Source organism: Tupaia chinensis, unplaced genomic scaffold (assembly GCF_000334495.1).
Source record: "Tupaia chinensis unplaced genomic scaffold, TupChi_1.0 Scaffold145652_1, whole genome shotgun sequence".
NCBI lineage: Eukaryota > Metazoa > Chordata > Mammalia > Scandentia > Tupaiidae > Tupaia > Tupaia belangeri.
In genome coordinates, this window is record NW_006205509.1 from 858,497 (window position 1) to 877,946 (window position 19,450).

The following is a 19,450-nucleotide window of genomic DNA, read 5'->3' on the forward strand; positions in this document are numbered from 1 at the left end:
ACACCCAATGGAGTCTTCATGCTGTGACCCACACCTAGTCTCAGGTGGGCCAGACTGCAAGCATACGCCTGTCCAGCGTACTCAGGGAGCCCTGGGATACACACCTAGAGTGTTTCCCACGCGGGCCCAGTTATGCTACCATTGCACCTGGGCCTCCTTTCGTTCTCTTATTTGTCATCTCCCAGGTAGTGTTTGAGCTTGTGAAAGACCACAGTTAATGTTTATTTGGTATCCTTCATCTAGTACAATGCTTTGTACATAGTTCATTAATAGAAATTATATTGGATCGGGCCAGCAGGTGACGTGGTGGTTAAGGTGTTGAATCCCACATAGCCAACTGTGGTTTGAGTCCTGGACCTGGCAACTTGCTTTCTCACTTTCTCTCTCTCTGTTTCTCTCTGGTGTGTACATGTGCCCTCTAGCAAATTAAAAGAATAATATGGGACCAGCAATTGGCGTAATGGCTATGTCTCTGGACTCCCATGTAGTCGACTGCGGTTCAAGTCCTGGACCCGGTAGCTTAAACTCATGCTGGGTGCGTGTACATATGTGCCCAAGATCCCGAGAGGAGAATGGAGGAGAAGGGATTGCGGCGTGGCCATCCTCCCTGGGGGGTGATTTCTCGCTTTCTATCTCTCTGTTTTTCTCTGTATTTCTGGCGAGCACACATGTCCTATAGCAAAAATCTCTCAAAAAAGGAATAATAATAAATAAAATAATTTTTTTGAGGGAGTTTTGCTATATGCTGCATGTGCTCGCTGGAGAGACAAACAGAAAGCAAGAAATCTCTTCCCATGGGGGATGGCCATGCAGCAATCCTTTCTCCTACATTCTCCTCTCAGGATCTTGCATATGCATCCACATGCACCCAGCATGTGTTTTAAGCCCCTGGGCCTGGGACATGAACCACGGTCAACTATGTGGAAGTCCAGTGATGTAATCTCTAAATAAAATAATTAAAAAAAAAAAGAGTTGCCAGTTTTTTTTTTCCCACAAACCAGTTCTATAAAGCATTTTACTGTAAAAATATGTACAGATCATCAATAGAAAAGGAAAGGATATATTTGGACAAATAGTCAAATTTCTTACAACAGTACAAATGTAACATGTTACCTATAAATTACTTAGCTAAAACAATCTCATTGTTTACAGAAACTAATTCCAAAATACACATACATGAATTTACAAGTGATGCTTAGAAGCTCTTCTGAATTTGCTCGTAAACTACAAAGTCAAGCAAAGCCATGGCTGCCACTCCAGCTCAGAGCTGCTGGAGTTGGCTGTGCGGTCACTCTGGTAACTCCAGCTGCAGGTGGCCGTCAGAGAGCTGGTCTGGGCTACTTTCTTTGGGTTCTTCATGTGCAGGTGCACGAGGTGCTCCCTCTGTGCCAGCAAGGAATTTAGCATGCTGGAAGTCTAAAAAGGAGAGGGACCCAGGCCAGGGGCACAGAGTTGTGCTTATCCAAAGCCTACAGCCATCCAGGAGGGCGTCACAGGCCTATTCCTAAGCACTTCCCTAGTTTAAGATTCGGCTTCGTCATCATTGCCTTCGTCATCGTCATTCTCGTCTTCCCTCTTCTCTTCATTAAGCTAGAATCTTCTTTGGCTCTGCAAGAAATGAGAAGGCTTCTGACCCCTCATCAGTATTTGCTAGATCACCGCTGTAAGTCAGTGCTTTCCTTTCCTTTTCCACGGCCGTGTCTGTAGGAATAAGTGGCGAGATACTGGACACAGCATTGCATGGCCTTGGCCGTGAGCACCAGCACCTCCTGGTTGATGCTGGACACCGCGGGGGAGCTCTTCATGATGACCCGGGTGTGGGACAGGGGCAGTGAGATGAGCTATGGCTCCCTGCACTTATCTCTGCCCACAGCCCCATCTGCCATCTCTCTGTCCCCTCACTAGGGCAGCAGCCAGTGGGCCTAACTGCCAGAATGAGCAGTTTCTAATTAAAAATATATATATATTTATTGGATTATCTGTGATTGCAACAGGCAGTGGACAAAGAAGTGATGAGGCATTTTCTCTTTTTCTGTTTTATTGGGTTGTCAGAAAAGGCACGATACCTTTTTGCATAGAAAAACATGTCATTGGGACCAGCAGATGGCGTAATGGCTATGTCACTGGACTCCCATGTAGTTGACGGCGGGTCAAGGCCCAGATCCAGTAGCTTAAACTCACGCTGGGTGTGTGTGTGTGTGTGCGTGCCCAAAATCCTGAGTAGAGAACGGAGGAGAAGGGATTGCGGCGTGGCCATCCCCCCTGGTGGGAGGTGGGGGGTGATTTCTCCCTGTCTTTCTGTCTTTCTGGTGAGCACACATGCCCTATAGCAAAAACCTCTCAAAAAAATAAAGAAGTAAAGAAAAGAAAAAAAAAAAGAAAAACATGTTGTGAGTTACCTAACAACCCAGTAATTGCTAGAGGGTGTGTACACTTGCCAGAGAGAGAAAAAGGATCCCCGCAACTCCCCCCCCAACCGTGGAGTGTGGTCCTGCCACATCCCTTCTTTTCCACTTCTCCATCCCATCAGGATTTTCAGCATGTACACACACACACACCTGGCATGATTTTAAAGCTGCAGGGCCAGGATTCGAGCTGCTCCAGCTCCCCACACACAGCAATTAATCACTATGGTACAGGACTGCCCTCTTTTTCCTTTATTAAAAATTGCTTATTAGTGGGACCAGCAGATGGTATAATGGTTACATTGCTGGACTCTCACATGGCCAATCACAGTTCGAGTCCCAGATCCGACAGCTTGAAACTCACACATGCTTGTCCATATCCTGAGAGTAGATGGGAGAAGGGATTGCAGCATGGCCATCCCCCGAGGGGTGATTTCTTGATTTCTGTCTCTCTGGCGAGTGCACGTGTCCTGTAGTAAAAATTTCTTTAAAAAAAAAATTCTCACTAGTTAAGGCGGTTTTTGTTTAGTACTTTGTAAACTTAGCTTAAGTGTTTGTTCCATGTTTTTTTTTTTTCCATATTTGTTTTAGTGAGAGAGTGAGAGAGAAAGAAGAAAGAGGAGAGAGGGAGCATTTTTGACAAGATCTTGCCGTAACACAATCCTCCTGCTTCAGCCTTCCAGCCAGAAAGGATGGCAAGTGCATGCTATTGCATCTGGCCTGTTCAGGTTGGTCCAGAAACTGAAACTGCGCCTACAGCAACATCCTACCACTTATGTCATCAAGCATGGGCCTGGTTTTTGAAATTAAAAAAATATATATTTAATTTTTTATTCATTTTCATTATTTAACTTTTTTTTTAAGTTTACCAGAGAGAGACAGAGAGAAGGATTTTTTAAGGTGCTGGACTCCCATGTGGTCAACCATGGTTTAACTCCTGGACCTGGTGGCTTAAAAATCATGCTGGGCATGTGTGCATGTGGGACCAAAATCCCGAGAAATGAATGGAGAAGGGATTTGCCGTATGGCAAAAACTTAAAAAAACAAACCAAAAAACCCATTTATTCTGGATGATGGGTGTACAAAGATTTATTGTATAGTTTCTTACATATTTATTTTTAGAAAGTTATAAAACTAAATCATGCTGGTGTGCCATAAATCCTGAGGACAATGGAGAAGAGATTGCACAAGGCCGTCCCTCCAGGGGCTAATTTCTCACTTTCCTTCTCTCTGTCTCTTTCTGGCTACCCCATGTACAATACGGCAAAAATTTAAAAAACTAATTTGTAGATCTGTGGTTTTTGGAAGGCAATGTTGCCATCTAGTGGACACTTGTAAATAGATTATTTAAACTCATAATAGGTGTGTGAGTTGCAATGAACAAAGCTTTTCAGATTCTTCAGCTTCACAGGTTACGTCGCACACTCTGATGCCTAAGACCACAAATGTCAGGGCTGTTTCTGTGGCGTGGTGGTGAAGGCAGCCAGATCCTACATGACTGGTGGTGTTCAAATCTTGGCTCCAGCTGCCTGAAAAACACACTGGGCACCTGTATGGGTGCCCAGAATCCTGATAGGATGAAAAAATTAAGAAATTTCTGATAAGCATGGGGGCTGGAGGGGGAAGGTGCTTTCTCCTCCTCCCTGTCTCTGGCAAGTGCCCTCTGGCAAACTAAAAAAAAAAAAAACCAAAAAAGAAAACCCACAAACTTCAGAGTTGATCAGACATAGGTCTGAACCCTAGTTTTGTTACTGTGTGACCCTGTGCAAAGTATCAAACCTCTCTGTACCTTAGTCATCTTTTTTTAGTATATGTGCTGCCGAAGCGAGCACCCTTAGTGATCTTTTTAAGAGGAGGGTCTTTTTTTTTTTTTTTTTTTTTGAGGGTTTTTTGCTATAGGGCACGCGGTTTTTGAGAGGTTTTTGCTATAGGGCACGTGCGCTGGCCAGCCAGCCAGAGACAGAGGCAGAAAGCGAGAAATCACCCCCTGGGGGTGATGGCCATGCTGCAATCCCTTCTCCTCCATTCTCCTCTCAGGATCTTGGGCACGCATGTACACATGCCTGGTGTGGGTTTAAGCTGCAGGATCCGGGACTCAAACTGCAGTCGACTACGTGGGAGTCCAGCAACATAGCATTATGCTAACTGCTGGTCCCTGTACCTTAGTGATCTTGAACTCAGACCTTCATTCGTGGAATATCACAAGGCATTACTGTGAACTAGACTGGACCACAGAGGATTGTGGGCCACAGTTCTGGACTGCGGAGATAACAGAAGGGCATGAAGGAATTTCCTTCTGGAGGTTAATTAAGCTGTTAAGAGATTTAGATTAGCTGAAATCATAGGTCCCCACTTAATGCTCATGTAACCTTAGGCAAGTATTGATCACAGGGTGATATTAAGAGCTAAGTTCAGGGACCAGCAGTTAGTGTAATGGCTATGTCACCGGACTCCCACGTAGTCGACTGCAGTTCGAGTCCCAGACCCAGTGGCTTAAACTCACGCCAGGCGTGTGTGCGTGTGTGCCCAAGATCCCGAGAGAATGGAGACGGGATTGCGGTGTGACCATCCCCCCTGGGGGGTGATTTCTCACTTTCTCTCTCTCTCTGTCTGGCGAGTGCTCCCGCCCTATAGCAAAAACCTCTCAAAAAGAAAAAAAAAGAGCTAAGTTCCTGAGCCAGCAGGTGGTATAGTAGGTAAAGCACTAGACTCCCACCCACATGGCTAACTGCAGTGAAGTGCCAGACTGGCAGCTTGCTTTCTCACTTTCTCTGGTGTTAACTGAGGTGAGGAAATAATTGGTCTAATGCATTACTGAATTCTAATTTATGTTTGGACTTAAAACTTTGATAGGCAGCCCCCATTTTCCAATTAGAAACACATCCAGGATAATACTTTGGCATGCATTTATAGAACTGTTAAATTTATGGAATTCTTCAATCGAGTTGTCGGTAACAAGTGTGCTCTAGTGAGCAGACTCCTACACTAGAAGTCTGCAGGCAGCAGAGAATTTAGATATTTGCAGATGTCCAGCTGTTAAAGCACTGAGTGGGGCCAACAGGTAGCATGGTGGTTAAGGCCTGGATTCCACATGGCTGACTCTGCTATTTCAGACCCAAAGGTGTGAAAAACACGCTAAGTGCATGTGCACGCATGCCCAAAATCCCAAGGGAGAATGGAGAAGGGATCGCAGCGTGACACCCCCCCTGCCGAGTGATTTCTCACTGCCACCCCATGAGAGTGCTCACCCGATGGCAAAAATGTTAGACAAAACCCAGGACCTAGACTGTTCCTGTTAGCAAGCACAACACATATCCAATATACAGTTTGATATAACTCTCTCTTGCTATAACCCAGAGACCCCATACCGCCTCATCTTAGGCCTAATGTGCTACCAGTTTCAGATTCTGGTTTAATACAAGATTGTAAAAGTGATAAAAATAATCTCTGGGTATGATCAAACTTTAAAAAAAAATCTTTTTAAATTCATCAGGAGGATCAGTCACAAATTTCAGTTAGGTAAAAACTTCTATATAATTCTATATAACAATGACTCCTTACCCATGTCTTTGTGGAACAAAAAAATTAGCTTAGTATATAATAATTGGTTCTGACTGAATCAAGAGGTAAATATATCCCCTTTTAAAATAGGTTGTAGAGAGCCAGTCTGTGGCAGTATGGTTGGGGTAGCCAGATCTCACATGGCTGGCTGAGCAGCTGGAGTCTCAGACCTGGTGACCTGAGAGAGGACAAGCATGCGTGTGTGACGAGAAGGGACTGCCATTTGGCCATTCCCCTGGGGGAGAGCCCCTCCTGTCCCCCATTTCTCTCTGGCATGTGCCTTATGGTAAAAACTTTAAAAAAGGGAAAAGATTATATAGAGAAGTGTAAACATATCTTCATTTTAAAAGTAGGAGTGCACTATACTTAGTACAGTAATGAACAGCATGGTTACCAGCAAGCCTGCCATTCACATATCAGCACTGCATTTTATATTCAGCAAACCTAATTTTATCAAATATCCTTTAATTTCATAGACAATAATATGATACATATTGTATAAGAAGTACACAATAGTTTTGCAGTACAGTTTCAAATTGTATACAAATGAAAATACAGAGGTTAAACACTTGTACTGACAGCATTTTCAAACTTTTGATAAAACTGCATATAAAACTTACAGTTCAAATATTAGCCAATCTAAAACTTTACTTCCCATTATATAAAAATGATACTTTGAGATGTAAATTTTTTTTACTAAACAAACTGTATAAACATTTAAAATAATCATTAAAAACTCAACATTAGAATTTATAAAGATTAGCTATAAAAATATATTGGCAGTCACTTTTCTTATAAAGGTACCATTCACTACATTACAAAATAGTCTCTAACATAGGGTTGCCTTAATAACTGTACTATTTTTAAATCTGATAAACCTTACATTTAAATTGATTATAAAATCCTCTTGGAAAAACTTTGGTATGCATCTTAAAGGTTTTCAAAAAATATTTTAAGGGCCTGTAAACATTCCATTCTATTAAAGCAGAACAGAGTAAGCGATGGATATTTAATTGCATACAGAATATAGAATCAAAAGTTTATTATACATTTGTAGAAAATCACCATTACCAGAGTAAGCAACAAAAACTATTTAAAAGTTTGATACTTTTATATAGCTTTCTTTTCATTCTCATAAAAAAATGTTACAAATCACTACATTCCACTCATGTACCTTAGATGCCTTTTAGGACAAGACCTCAAAAATAATGAACACAGTTTCAAAATCCTCTCAAGTCCAACAAATAAAGTTCTGAAAATCCATTTAAAAGGTCTGACAATAGAACAAGTATACATAATCAGAACACATAATTTAGATATTTAGTAATGTATTAGTTTTTACATTTGTCATTTTAGAATTTATTGGCAGAAATAAAATACACACACACACAACTGAAAAAGGTAAATTTCAGGAAACAGTGAGAAATGCAAACATAAGGTAAACTGAATTATTTTAAAAAACTCAATTTACCAAATTTCCTCTTATTTGCTGTTTTTGGATTGACAACTATTGTTATTTAGAAAATTCAAGTTCATTTCCTCCTCCTTGAATATTTTCAATTTTTATAAAGCTTCCAGTTGTACCAGTAGCGTCTTCAAGGTAATTTTCCACTTCATCCTGTCACCAGATCTCTTGCATATCTGTGAGTTGCAAAAGCCTAAGTAAAAAGCTTCACTTTTGACCTTTTAATTTATAAAACTCCACTAAAAAGAAATCTAATTTTTATGCAAGTCTGCAAAAATATCTTTCTTAAGAATCAAACACTTTTATGGGAATAAAGGTCCTTCAAAGTTTTCAGTTCTTCTATTAGAGTTTTATTTTGATTTTCCAGGACTGCAACTCGATTTTCCAGGCATTTCACATATTCTTTCTTTTTTCTGCGACATTCTCGAGCAGCTTCTCTAAATATAATCATTAAAAAAAAAATGTTAGAAGAAATTTCAAATTCTTTTCATGGTGAATATTTTTCAATCATTTTCTCTAGCCATTGTTTATTTTTAAAAGTTACAGCATCACCTGTATACAGAGGCCCTAAGTGTAGAATGGAATCTGTTTTGGCAAACGGACATACCCATGTAACCCACACCCGTCAGGACATAACACATCTCCACTCCCCAAGAAGTTGCCCTGTGTTCACTCCTAGGCAGCCCTCTCCCAGGCAGTTGTTGAGGTTTTTATCACTACAGATTAGTTTCTCCTATTCTAGAACGTTATGTACTAGACACTTTTGTACGTAAAAATGCATCACGACTTTTCTGACAACCCCATAGTATAACATCATCATATAGCATATGCTCGTTTGGTCTCCTTCCACTCAAACGTTGTGTGTGTGTGCATTAAATGTTTTGGTCCCGCCTCCCACACTGTTTCTAATAGCCTCAGTTGCTCCCCTTGTCAGCCCTGTTTAAGGCTCATCTATGTCACTGCCTGGTGGTTTGTTCTTCTGCTAAGCTTATTCCAATGTATGAATTTCACAAGAGTTTTATCCATTCGCTGGCTTCTAATTTAGCTGCTAAGCATGTCTTTGTGCCAGCCTTTCTGCAGACGTATGTTTCATTTCTTTGGAATAAGTACCGCAGTGAAATTTATGGAGGGGGCTGGTGGATGGTGTGGTGGTAAAAGGTGCTGGATTGCGGCGTGGCCATGCCCCCTGGGGGATGATTTCTGGCTTTCTGTCTCTCTGTCTGTCTCTGTCTGGCAAGCGCACGCACCCTGTAGCAAAAACCTCTCCAAAAAAAAAAGAAGAAGAAGAAGAAGAAGAAAAAAAAAGGAGTATGTACTATAGGGGCCAGTAGGTGGTGTGGTGGTCTAAGCACTGGACTCCCACATGGCCAACTGTGGTTCATATCCTAGACCCAGCAACTTGCTTTCTTAATTTCTCTCTCTCTCTGTCTCTTGCTTTGTCCCTCTCTGGTCAAATTAAAATAAATAAATAAATAAGTAAATAAAGTTAAATAATTCTAAAAAAAGAGAAAGAGTATGTACCATATAAAATTTCATATATAAAGTGCCTAGTTACATGTACAGTGACAGTATTATTATTTTAAAATTTTTCCTATCTCCCATCTCATTAATTTCCTTAATTACTAGGTCAATTAATATTTTTTGTTTTAAAGTTTGCTATAGGGTGTGTGTACCTGAAAGAGACAAGGGCGGGCAGGGAGAATGTGAGAAAGCATCTCCATAGAGGACAGCTATAGGGTGTGTACTTTTTTTTTTTTTTTTTGAGAGATTTTTGCTATAGGGCGCGTGCGCTTGCCAGACAGACAGAGAGAGACATAGAGACAGAAAGCGAGAAATCACCCCCCAGGGGGGATGGCCACGCCGCAATCTCTTCTCCTCCATTCTCCTCTTGGGATCTTGGGCACGCACGCACACGCGCCTGGCGTGAGTTTTAAGCCACCGGGTCTGGGACGTGAACCACGGTCGACTACGTGGGAGTCCAGTGACATAGCCATTATGCTAACTGCTGGTTCCCTAGGGTGTGTACTTTTGCCAGAAAGACAGAAAGCCAGAAATCCCCCCCCTGGGGGGGGGGGCATAGCCACACCACAATCCCTTCTCCTCCATTCTCCTCTTGGGATCTTAAGCACACACGCTCATGGGCCTGGCGTTAGTTAGTTTAAATCGTTGCATCTAGAACTAAAACTGCAGTGGGCTACATGGGAGTCCAGTCACATAATCATTATGCCACCTGCTGGTCCCCCTTAATGTCTTTAAAAATGTTTTAGTAAGTTGTCCATAAAGGCCCCAAACATCTTTTGTTAGATTTATAATCAGGTATTTTTATTTATTGTAGACAACATAAGTGTATCTTTTTAATAATTATTTTTCTTCTTTTTTGGGGGAGAGGTTTTCACTATAGGGCACGTGTGCTCGCCAGACAGACAGAGAGAGACAAAGAGACAGAAAGCCACCGGGTCCGGGACGCGAACTGCGGTCGACTATGTGGGAGTCCAGCGACATAGCCATTACACTAACTGCTGGTTCCCATTAATAATTATTTTTCCAAATGCCTTATTGATGATATAAATAAATACAATTTATTTTTTTAATTAATCCTTTTTAAAGGATTTTGCCTTAGGGCACATGCATTTGCCAGAGAGAGTGAGAGAAAGAGACAGTGAGAGGAAAAGTGAGATGTCAACCCCAAACCCTTTTCCTTCATTCTCCTCCCGGGATCTTGGGCACACACACACACATGCCCACCATGATTTTGAAGCCACTGGGTCCGGGACTCGAACCAGGGTCAGCCATGAGGGAATCCAGTGACATAACTGCTATGCCATCTGCTGGTCCCAAGAAATACCATTGATTTTTGAGAACTGATTTTGTATCTAAAAACCTCATAAACTCATCACTTATAATAATTTTCTATAGAGTGATTTTATAGATTGACTTGTTCACTTTTTAAAAATACCACTTCTAATTTCTTTCTTTCTTTTTTTTTTTTTTTTAACTAAACCAGTAGAGGCTTCTAATACAATGTTAGAGAAGCGATTCTTTATAATATTTCAATTAGCTGGTAGTTTATTTTCATGGGTATTTTAGGCAGATGGATACATCTTTGCTAATAATGAGTTTTATATGTCCCTTCCAATTTTTATTTACTTCAGTCCCGTAATCCCTGATCAAATTATATCTTTTTTTCTGTAAATTTACTAGGCATGCTTCTTTCCCATTTCTCATAACAGAAAACTTTACAAAATTCATTCTGTTTTTTTGTGCTTTTATTTTTAAAATTATTTATTTTTATTTTATTTGTTGTTATTATTATTAAATTGGATTAGAGAGAGAGAGAAAAGGAAAGTGAGAAGGCAAGCCAGGGGACCAGCAGTTAGCATAATGGCTATGTCACTGGATTCCCACGTAGTTGACTGTGGTTCGAGTGCTGGACCCGGTGGCTTAAACTCACACCGGGTGTGCATGCGTGTGTGCATGCGTGCGTGCCCAGGATCCCGAGAGAAGAATGGAGAAGGGATTACGGCGTGGCCATACCCCCTGGGGGGTGATTTCTCGCTTTCTGTCTCTCTCTCTCTCTCTCTGGCGAGCGCACGCACCCTATAGCAAAAACCTCTCCAAAAAAGAAAAAGAAAGAAAGTCGCCACGTTTAGGACTCAAACTGTGGTCGGCCATGTGGGAGTTCAGCACCTTAACCAGTACTGTACCACCTGCTGGCCCCTGTAGAGAGGGGGTGAAAGCACTTCCCACTGGGGTGTGGTGACCCTACAATCCCCCCCTTCTTCTATTTCTCCATCCTGTCAAGATTTGGGGCACATTCGCGCACACACACACCTGGCATGTATTTCAAGCTGCTGGGCTTGGGATTCAAACTGTGGTCAGCCATGTACGATCCAGCTCCCTTAGCCACTAGGCTATAGGACTGGTGCTTTTTGTACTGACTCGTACTCCTGAAAGGCAGTGCAATATTACCTAAAACCATAGACTCTAAAGCCCAGATCACTGCGTTTAAATCTTACCTTTATCACTTACTAAGCAGTATAACTTTGGGTAGATAATAAAAACTCTCTGGGCCTCAGTTTCTTCATCTCAAAAAAAGTAGAAATAATATTTACATCTCAAAGACTTTTGTGAAAATTACATAAAGGCTTATTACATATCAAGGAAGCGGAATTCCTTGGGTGCTATGTACTTTTTAAACATGTATTTTTTAGAAGTCACTGAAACCTGTGTTGAGAGTACTTTCTTTCAGGTGAATGGGGGGACAATTTCAAATTCCGATTCTCAGTTTATGGGTGTGGGGATTATATGAACGATAGTATGTGATGCAGTTCCCCAGACTACTCAGTGTAACATTTCCTAGTCTCCTCCACACACCAAAGCTACATTTTTACAGTCAAAACTCAGTTCTGAGAGCACTTCTGTCAGTTAAGCACATTACTATAATACATGGTTATACAAAATACCACAAATTCTTTTCATTCTTTTTTTTTTATTTGCTCTGGTCAATGTCGCAGCAAATTATTATGTTCATTCAACTCTGTGAGCTCAGAAAGAACATAATGTTCCTAGAAAAGTTTTGCTTAACAATGCTATTTCAAAGGACACAACAAAACGGGAAGAATTCCAGGCCATATGTCAGATTAAATAAAGAAACAACAGTGGGACTCACTGATCCAAAGAAATGAACTACACATAAGCTAACACTCAATAAAATAAAGCTGATACAAACTTCTCTCATTTCTAATAATACAGTTCCAACTGACATCTGGCTATGTTTTGAGATTTGCAAAGACATTACCAATTCTGGCAGTGAATTTTTACTACCTACCTGTTTTTCATCAATCTTATTTCTCTTTTCAATTGGGGGTCATCTGTCTTGGTTGTCTGAGATGTAAGAGTCACAGGAGATGTCATCACCACAGTTTGTGGCAGTGAAGTAGCTGAAGGGGTGGTACGGATTTGATAGGTCTGCATATCTCCCGATGCAGCTGTGTGGTGAAAATGAGTGCGTTAATTGCTTGAATGTCTTTCAAAACAGTTTGGGACACTCTCTGTAGATAGTTAAGCATACGTACTCTGTACGACCACCTGGTTGCTGGGCACAAGTATTTGCTGTCCATCAGAGGTCTGCGCGTATTGAAGAATCGTTGTACCTTGCTGAGTACTGCCCGAGTTTGTCATGGTCAATGTTTGCAGACCCTGTACTCCATCTGTGCCTGGACTGGCCAACTGTAAGGCTCCATTTGGGGCAATGGCAACTTTAAACAAAGAGAGAAAATAGCTTTTGTAAGGCTACACATTAATTCAAAAGACTGGCAAAACAAATCAATATTATTTATTAAAACAGGTTTGAATTAGTTCTAGTTAATAGGTAACTATTAACTACTTTGGGTGAACCATATGTAAAAGAAGTAAAATAGCATTTCTTTATAAAACGTTATGATTCAAATGCACCATCTTTAGTCTCATCCAGTATAACTAGTTGACACCAAAGACTAGATTTCATCCTTTTTTTTTTAAAAAAAAATGGCTGAACAACATTGCATTGAGTATATGCACCTTATTTTCTTTCCTTTTTTTTAATTGAGGGATGTTTCTGCTATAGGGCTCGTGTGCTCGCAGGAAAGACAGAGTCAAAGAGGCAGAAAGTGAGAAATCATTCCCTGGGGGGATAGTCATGCCACAATCCCTTCTCCTCCACTCTCTTCGGGATCTTGGGGACGCATGCACATGCACCCAGCATGAGTTTAAGCTCCTGGGTCCAGGACTCGAACCACAGTTGACTACGTGGGAGTCCAATGATGCAACCATTAAGCCATCTGCTGGTCCTGCAGCTTATTTTCTTAATCCACTCATCTGATGTTGGGCACTGGGATTGATTCCGTATCTTAGCTAATTTAAACACTGCTAATTAAATGAGCCACACACTAAAAGACAAATATCATAAATTCTCACTCATCAGTAGTAAAGATTTGACTGTAAGAAGTTTGGAGTAAAAAACCAAAAACCAAAAACAACAACAACAACAACAAAAATACGTGTGGAGTAAAACAGTCAATACCAGAAGCTGGGAAGGGTATGAGGTTGAAAGGGAAAAAAGAAACTTAGTTAACAGATGAGTACAAGCAGATGAGTGAAATGAATTTTAGAGTACAGTAGCACAGTAGAGTAACCACAATTGATGACAATTCAATGTATATTTCAAAATAGCTAGAGAGAGGATTTTGCATAATCATAACACAAAGTAATGATAAATGCTTGAGATGGGATGGTAGATTGCTGTGCTGATTTGATCATTACACAATGTACTCATGTACTGAAAAACCACACCATGACTTATAAATATGTACACATACTATACTTCGACTAAAATTACAGTAACTGGGGTGCGGAGGGCTCTGTGGCACAGCCTCAACGTACTGCTAAAGAGAAGTTAGGTCCCACATGGCACCCGTGGTTCAATTCCTCAGGACACACATGTGAGAGCCCAAGAAACATCGGGTTGGAAGAAGGGTCCAGCATTTCTATTTCTCATTCTGTCGAGATACACTTGCACACATGCTCTAACATGAAACACAGAGGAAAAATTATTGCAAAAAATACATAATTGGTTAGTAAAAGTAGCACATTTTGAGTTCCATGGAATACCCCATACTAATTGCTAATGTCACAGCAATTTTGAAGCATTAGAAGGTGGTTAAGGTGCTGGACTCCCACATGGCTGACTACAATTTGGGTCCTGGACCTGGCTGCTTAGGGATCACAATGGAGGGCCAGCAGGTAGCGTAGTGGACTGGACTTCCATGTAGTTGACCACAGTTTGAGTCCCAGAGCCTGTGGCTTAAAACTCACACTGGCGCATATGCATGTGTGCTCAAAATCCCAAGAGACAAATGGAGAAGAGACTGTGGTGTTGCCATCCCCCTGAGGGGGTCGTTTCTCGCTTTCTGTCTCTGTGTCTGGCGAGTGCATGTGCCCTATAGCAAAAATCTCTCAAAGAAAGAAAGAAATAGAATCATGCTGTCCATGTGTGGTTGAAATTTGCAGAGCAGAATACGCAACTTATGAGACCAGCAGATGGAATAATGGTTATGTTACTGGACTCCCACATAGTCGACTGCAGTTTGCATCCCAGATCCAGTGGCCTAAAACTCACATTGGGCACAAGTGCATGTGTAGACAAGATCCCGAGAGAAGGAACTGTGGCATGGCCATCTCTCCTGGGGGTGATTTCTCGCCTTTTCTCTCTTTGGTAAGGGCAGACACCCTATAACAAAAATCTCTCTTTCAAAAAAAAAAAAAAAAAAAAAAAAAAAAGAATAAGCAACTTATGTAAACTTTTTCCCAATCCCTGAGAATCATAGTCATCACAGAAATATTTTATCCTTTCATCAAAAAATCTCTGTAAAGGGGTCATGTGTATTTGTCATTAACACACGTGTGCCCTATCTTAGGAATTCAGAAAATATCAGTCTTCCATCTGCCCCTTTTATAAATTTTTGGCTGATCCCGCAAATGCCCCAAACATATTTCTTCTTTTTTAGAGGTTTTTGCCTTAGGGTACATGCACTTGCCAGAGAGAGACAGAGGCAGAGACAGTGAGAAAGTGAGAAATCTCCCCTCAGGAGAGATGGTCACACCACAATCCCTTCCCCATTTTCCTTCTAGGATCTTGGTTACACACACACATCCATCTGGCTTGAGTTTCAAGCCACCAGGTCCAGGACTTGAACTGCAGTTGGCCATCTGGGAGTCCAGCGATGTAACTGCCATGCCAGCTGCTGGCCACACCAAACATCATTTTAATAAACAAACAAACCTACTTCATTTACAAAATGATTAGGCAAAAAACTAAGAGTTAACACAAATACAAGTTACTCCTCTAAAGACTACTATTGAACATAAGAATTTAATCCTTTTTGTTTGTGGTATTTCATTTTCTTTATTTTTTAAAGAATTATTTTTTATTTTTAAATTTGCTATAGGGCATGTGTACTCACGAGAGAGAAAATGAGAAAGCAAGCTGCCAGGTCAGACTCGAACCGCAGTTGGCCATATGGGAGTACAGCGCCTTAACTACCATGCCACCTGCTGGTCCCAGTATTCCATTTTCTATTACTCTGTGTCCTCTGACTGTAAGCTTTCTTCTCCAGGCAAAGTAAAATAGCATTTCTTTATAAAACGTTATGATTCAAATGCACCATCTTTAGTCTCATCCAGTATAACTAGTTGACACCAAAGACTAGATTTCATCCTTTTTTTTTTTAAAAAAAATGGCTGAACAACATTGCATTGAGTATATGCACCTTATTTTCTTTCCTTTTTTTTAATTGAGGGATGTTTCTGCTATAGGGCTCGTGTGCTCGCAGGAAAGACAGAGTCAAAGAGGCAGAAAGTGAGAAATCATTCCCTGGGGGGATAGTCATGCCACAATCCCTTCTCCTCCACTCTCTTCGGGATCTTGGGGACGCATGCACATGCACCCAGCATGAGTTTAAGCTCCTGGGTCCAGGACTCGAACCACAGTTGACTACGTGGGAGTCCAATGATGCAACCATTAAGCCATCTGCTGGTCCTGCAGCTTATTTTCTTAATCCACTCATCTGATGTTGGGCACTGGGATTGATTCCGTATCTTAGCTAATTTAAACACTGCTAATTAAATGAGCCACACACTAAAAGACAAATATCATAAATTCTCACTCATCAGTAGTAAAGATTTGACTGTAAGAAGTTTGGAGTAAAAAACCAAAAACCAAAAACAACAACAACAACAACAAAAATACGTGTGGAGTAAAACAGTCAATACCAGAAGCTGGGAAGGGTATGAGGTTGAAAGGGAAAAAAGAAACTTAGTTAACAGATGAGTACAAGCAGATGAGTGAAATGAATTTTAGAGTACAGTAGCACAGTAGAGTAACCACAATTGATGACAATTCAATGTATATTTCAAAATAGCTAGAGAGAGGATTTTGCATAATCATAACACAAAGTAATGATAAATGCTTGAGATGGTAGATATGTCTGCTGTGCTGATTTGATCATTACACAATGTACTCATGTACTGAAAAACCACACCATGACTTATAAATATGTACACATACTATATGTCGACTAAAATTACAGTAACTGGGGTGCGGAGGGCTCTGTGGCACAGCCTCAACGTACTGCTAAAGAGAAGTTAGGTCCCACATGGCACCCGTGGTTCAATTCCTCAGGACACACATGTGAGAGCCCAAGAAACATCGGGTTGGAAGAAGGGTCCAGCATTTCTATTTCTCATTCTGTCGAGATACACTTGCACACATGCTCTAACATGAAACACAGAGGAAAAATTATTGCAAAAAATACATAATTGGTTAGTAAAAGTAGCACATTTTGAGTTCCATGGAATACCCCATACTAATTGCTAATGTCACAGCAATTTTGAAGCATTAGAAGGTGGTTAAGGTGCTGGACTCCCACATGGCTGACTACAATTTGGGTCCTGGACCTGGCTGCTTAGGGATCACAATGGAGGGCCAGCAGGTAGCGTAGTGGACTGGACTTCCATGTAGTTGACCACAGTTTGAGTCCCAGAGCCTGTGGCTTAAAACTCACACTGGCGCATATGCATGTGTGCTCAAAATCCCAAGAGACAAATGGAGAAGAGACTGTGGTGTTGCCATCCCCCTGAGGGGGTCGTTTCTCGCTTTCTGTCTCTGTGTCTGGCGAGTGCATGTGCCCTATAGCAAAAATCTCTCAAAGAAAGAAAGAAATAGAATCATGCTGTCCATGTGTGGTTGAAATTTGCAGAGCAGAATACGCAACTTATGAGACCAGCAGATGGAATAATGGTTATGTTACTGGACTCCCACATAGTCGACTGCAGTTTGCATCCCAGATCCAGTGGCCTAAAACTCACATTGGGCACAAGTGCATGTGTAGACAAGATCCCGAGAGAAGGAACTGTGGCATGGCCATCTCTCCTGGGGGTGATTTCTCGCCTTTTCTCTCTTTGGTAAGGGCAGACACCCTATAACAAAAATCTCTCTTTCAAAAAAAAAAAAAAAAAAAAAAAAGAATAAGCAACTTATAAAAACTTTTTCCCAATCCCTGAGAATCATAGTCATCACAGAAATATTTTATCCTTTCATCAAAAAATCTCTGTAAAGGGGTCATGTGTATTTGTCATTAACACACGTGTGCCCTATCTTAGGAATTCAGAAAATATCAGTCTTCCATCTGCCCCTTTTATAAATTTTTGGCTGATCCCGCAAATGCCCCAAACATATTTCTTCTTTTTTAGAGGTTTTTGCCTTAGGGTACATGCACTTGCCAGAGAGAGACAGAGGCAGAGACAGTGAGAAAGTGAGAAATCTCCCCTCAGGAGAGATGGTCACACCACAATCCCTTCCCCATTTTCCTTCTAGGATCTTGGTTACACACACACATCCATCTGGCTTGAGTTTCAAGCCACCAGGTCCAGGACTTGAACTGCAGTTGGCCATCTGGGAGTCCAGCGATGTAACTGCCATGCCAGCTGCTGGCCACACCAAACATCATTTTAATAAACAAACAAACCTACTTCATTTACAAAATGATTAGGCAAAAAACTAAGAGTTAACACAAATACAAGTTACTCCTCTAAAGACTACTATTGAACATAAGAATTTAATCCTTTTTGTTTGTGGTATTTCATTTTCTTTATTTTTTAAAGAATTATTTTTTATTTTTAAATTTGCTATAGGGCATGTGTACTCACGAGAGACAGAAAGAGAGAGAGAGAAAGCTCAGACTCGAACCGCAGTTGGCCATATGGGAGTACAGCGCCTTAACTACCATGCCACCTGCTGGTCCCAGTATTCCATTTTCTATTACTCTGTGTCCTCTGACTGTAAGCTTTCTTCTCCAGGCAAGGATCATATTTATTTCCTTTACAACTTAGTCCCCAGATGGGATCACCCCAGTAGAAGACCAGTATGTTTTATATAGACTAAATTTTTTTTCAATTTGCCAAAAGACATGTGTGTTCATCAGAGAGAAACAGAGGGAGAAGGTGCCCCTTCTGTCCCCAACAGGGTGTGATCATACTACAATGCCTTCTCTTCCTCCTCCATTTCTCCATCCTGCTGGGACTCTAGGCATGCAAGTATGTGCACCTGGTTTGTTTTACAAGTCAGCAGGGCCAGGATTTAAACCACAGAGTTGGCCATGTAGCATCTGGCTCCCTTAACTGTTTGGCCATGGGGTTAGTCCTATACTGACTATAATTGTTCTAACATTTTCAGATACGGAGATTCAGTGACTTATTACATCTGATCCATTCCTGATTATTTGTAGTGAGCATGTTATAAGTCACATCGCAAAAGTTTGGCTCATCCTTCTAATTCAAATTTCCTTATCTTCAAACTGAAAATTCAACATTCATATTTAAACTTTCATTATATAACTAATCCAAATAATAATTTCTACTGGAATTAAGGTCATGGATACAACTGGCTAATGTGCAAAGAACAGTTTGTAAGAGGCAGTATAGTCCGGGGTAAAATTATATCTTGTATGGGGGCAGCAGGTGGCATGGTAGTTAAGGTGCTGGACTCCTACATTGCCAACTACTATTTGAGTCCCGGACCTTGTAGCTTCCTTTCTCACTTTCCTTCTCTCTCTCTGGTGAGCACAGGTGCCCTATAGCAAATTTTAAGGTAATAATAAAAATGAATAAACTTAAGTAAACAATTATTAAAAATAAATTGTATCGGGACCAGCAGTTAGCATAATGGCTATGTCACTGGACTCCCATGTAGTTGACTGCGGTTCGTGTCCCAGACCTGGTGGCATAAAACTCATGTCGGATGCGTGTGCGTGTGTGTCCAAGATCCCGAGAGGAGAATGGAGGAGAAGGGATTGCGGCGTGTGGAGGAGTCCAACCCGGTGGGGCTCCAGGACCCGTCTGAGCCCCTTGACCTTTGAGCATCGCTTCCGGTCGGTTCAGTGAGTTGGCAAGGCCGCGACTGTACGCCCCCCGACCATGGAACAAG

General features: G+C 41.2%; 1 protein-coding gene and 1 pseudogene across 3 annotated transcripts in view; both read right to left on the reverse strand.

Moving 5' to 3' along the window:
• Positions 1–1,521: 1,521 nt before the first annotated feature.
• On the reverse strand, positions 1,522–1,886 carry LOC102474960 (chromatin accessibility complex protein 1 pseudogene; annotated as a pseudogene).
• Positions 1,887–6,411: 4,525 nt separating this feature from the next.
• The window catches only part of ATF1 (activating transcription factor 1), a 55,672-nt gene continuing 42,633 nt past the window's right edge, over positions 6,412–19,450 (reverse strand). For 2 of the 3 annotated variants that reach the window (XM_006168158.3, XM_006168163.3), the window contains 3 exons: positions 12,507–12,689; positions 12,260–12,419; positions 6,412–7,868 (listed from right to left, as the gene is read on the reverse strand). In XM_006168158.3, the coding sequence (XP_006168220.1) occupies positions 7,724–7,868; positions 12,260–12,419; positions 12,507–12,689 (488 nt within the window). In that variant the 3' untranslated portion in view covers positions 6,412–7,723. Of the gene's footprint in view, positions 7,869–11,447; positions 11,517–12,259; positions 12,420–12,506; positions 12,690–19,450 lie in introns of all 3 variants that reach the window. The other variant, XR_003547856.1, reaches the window with a different exon arrangement.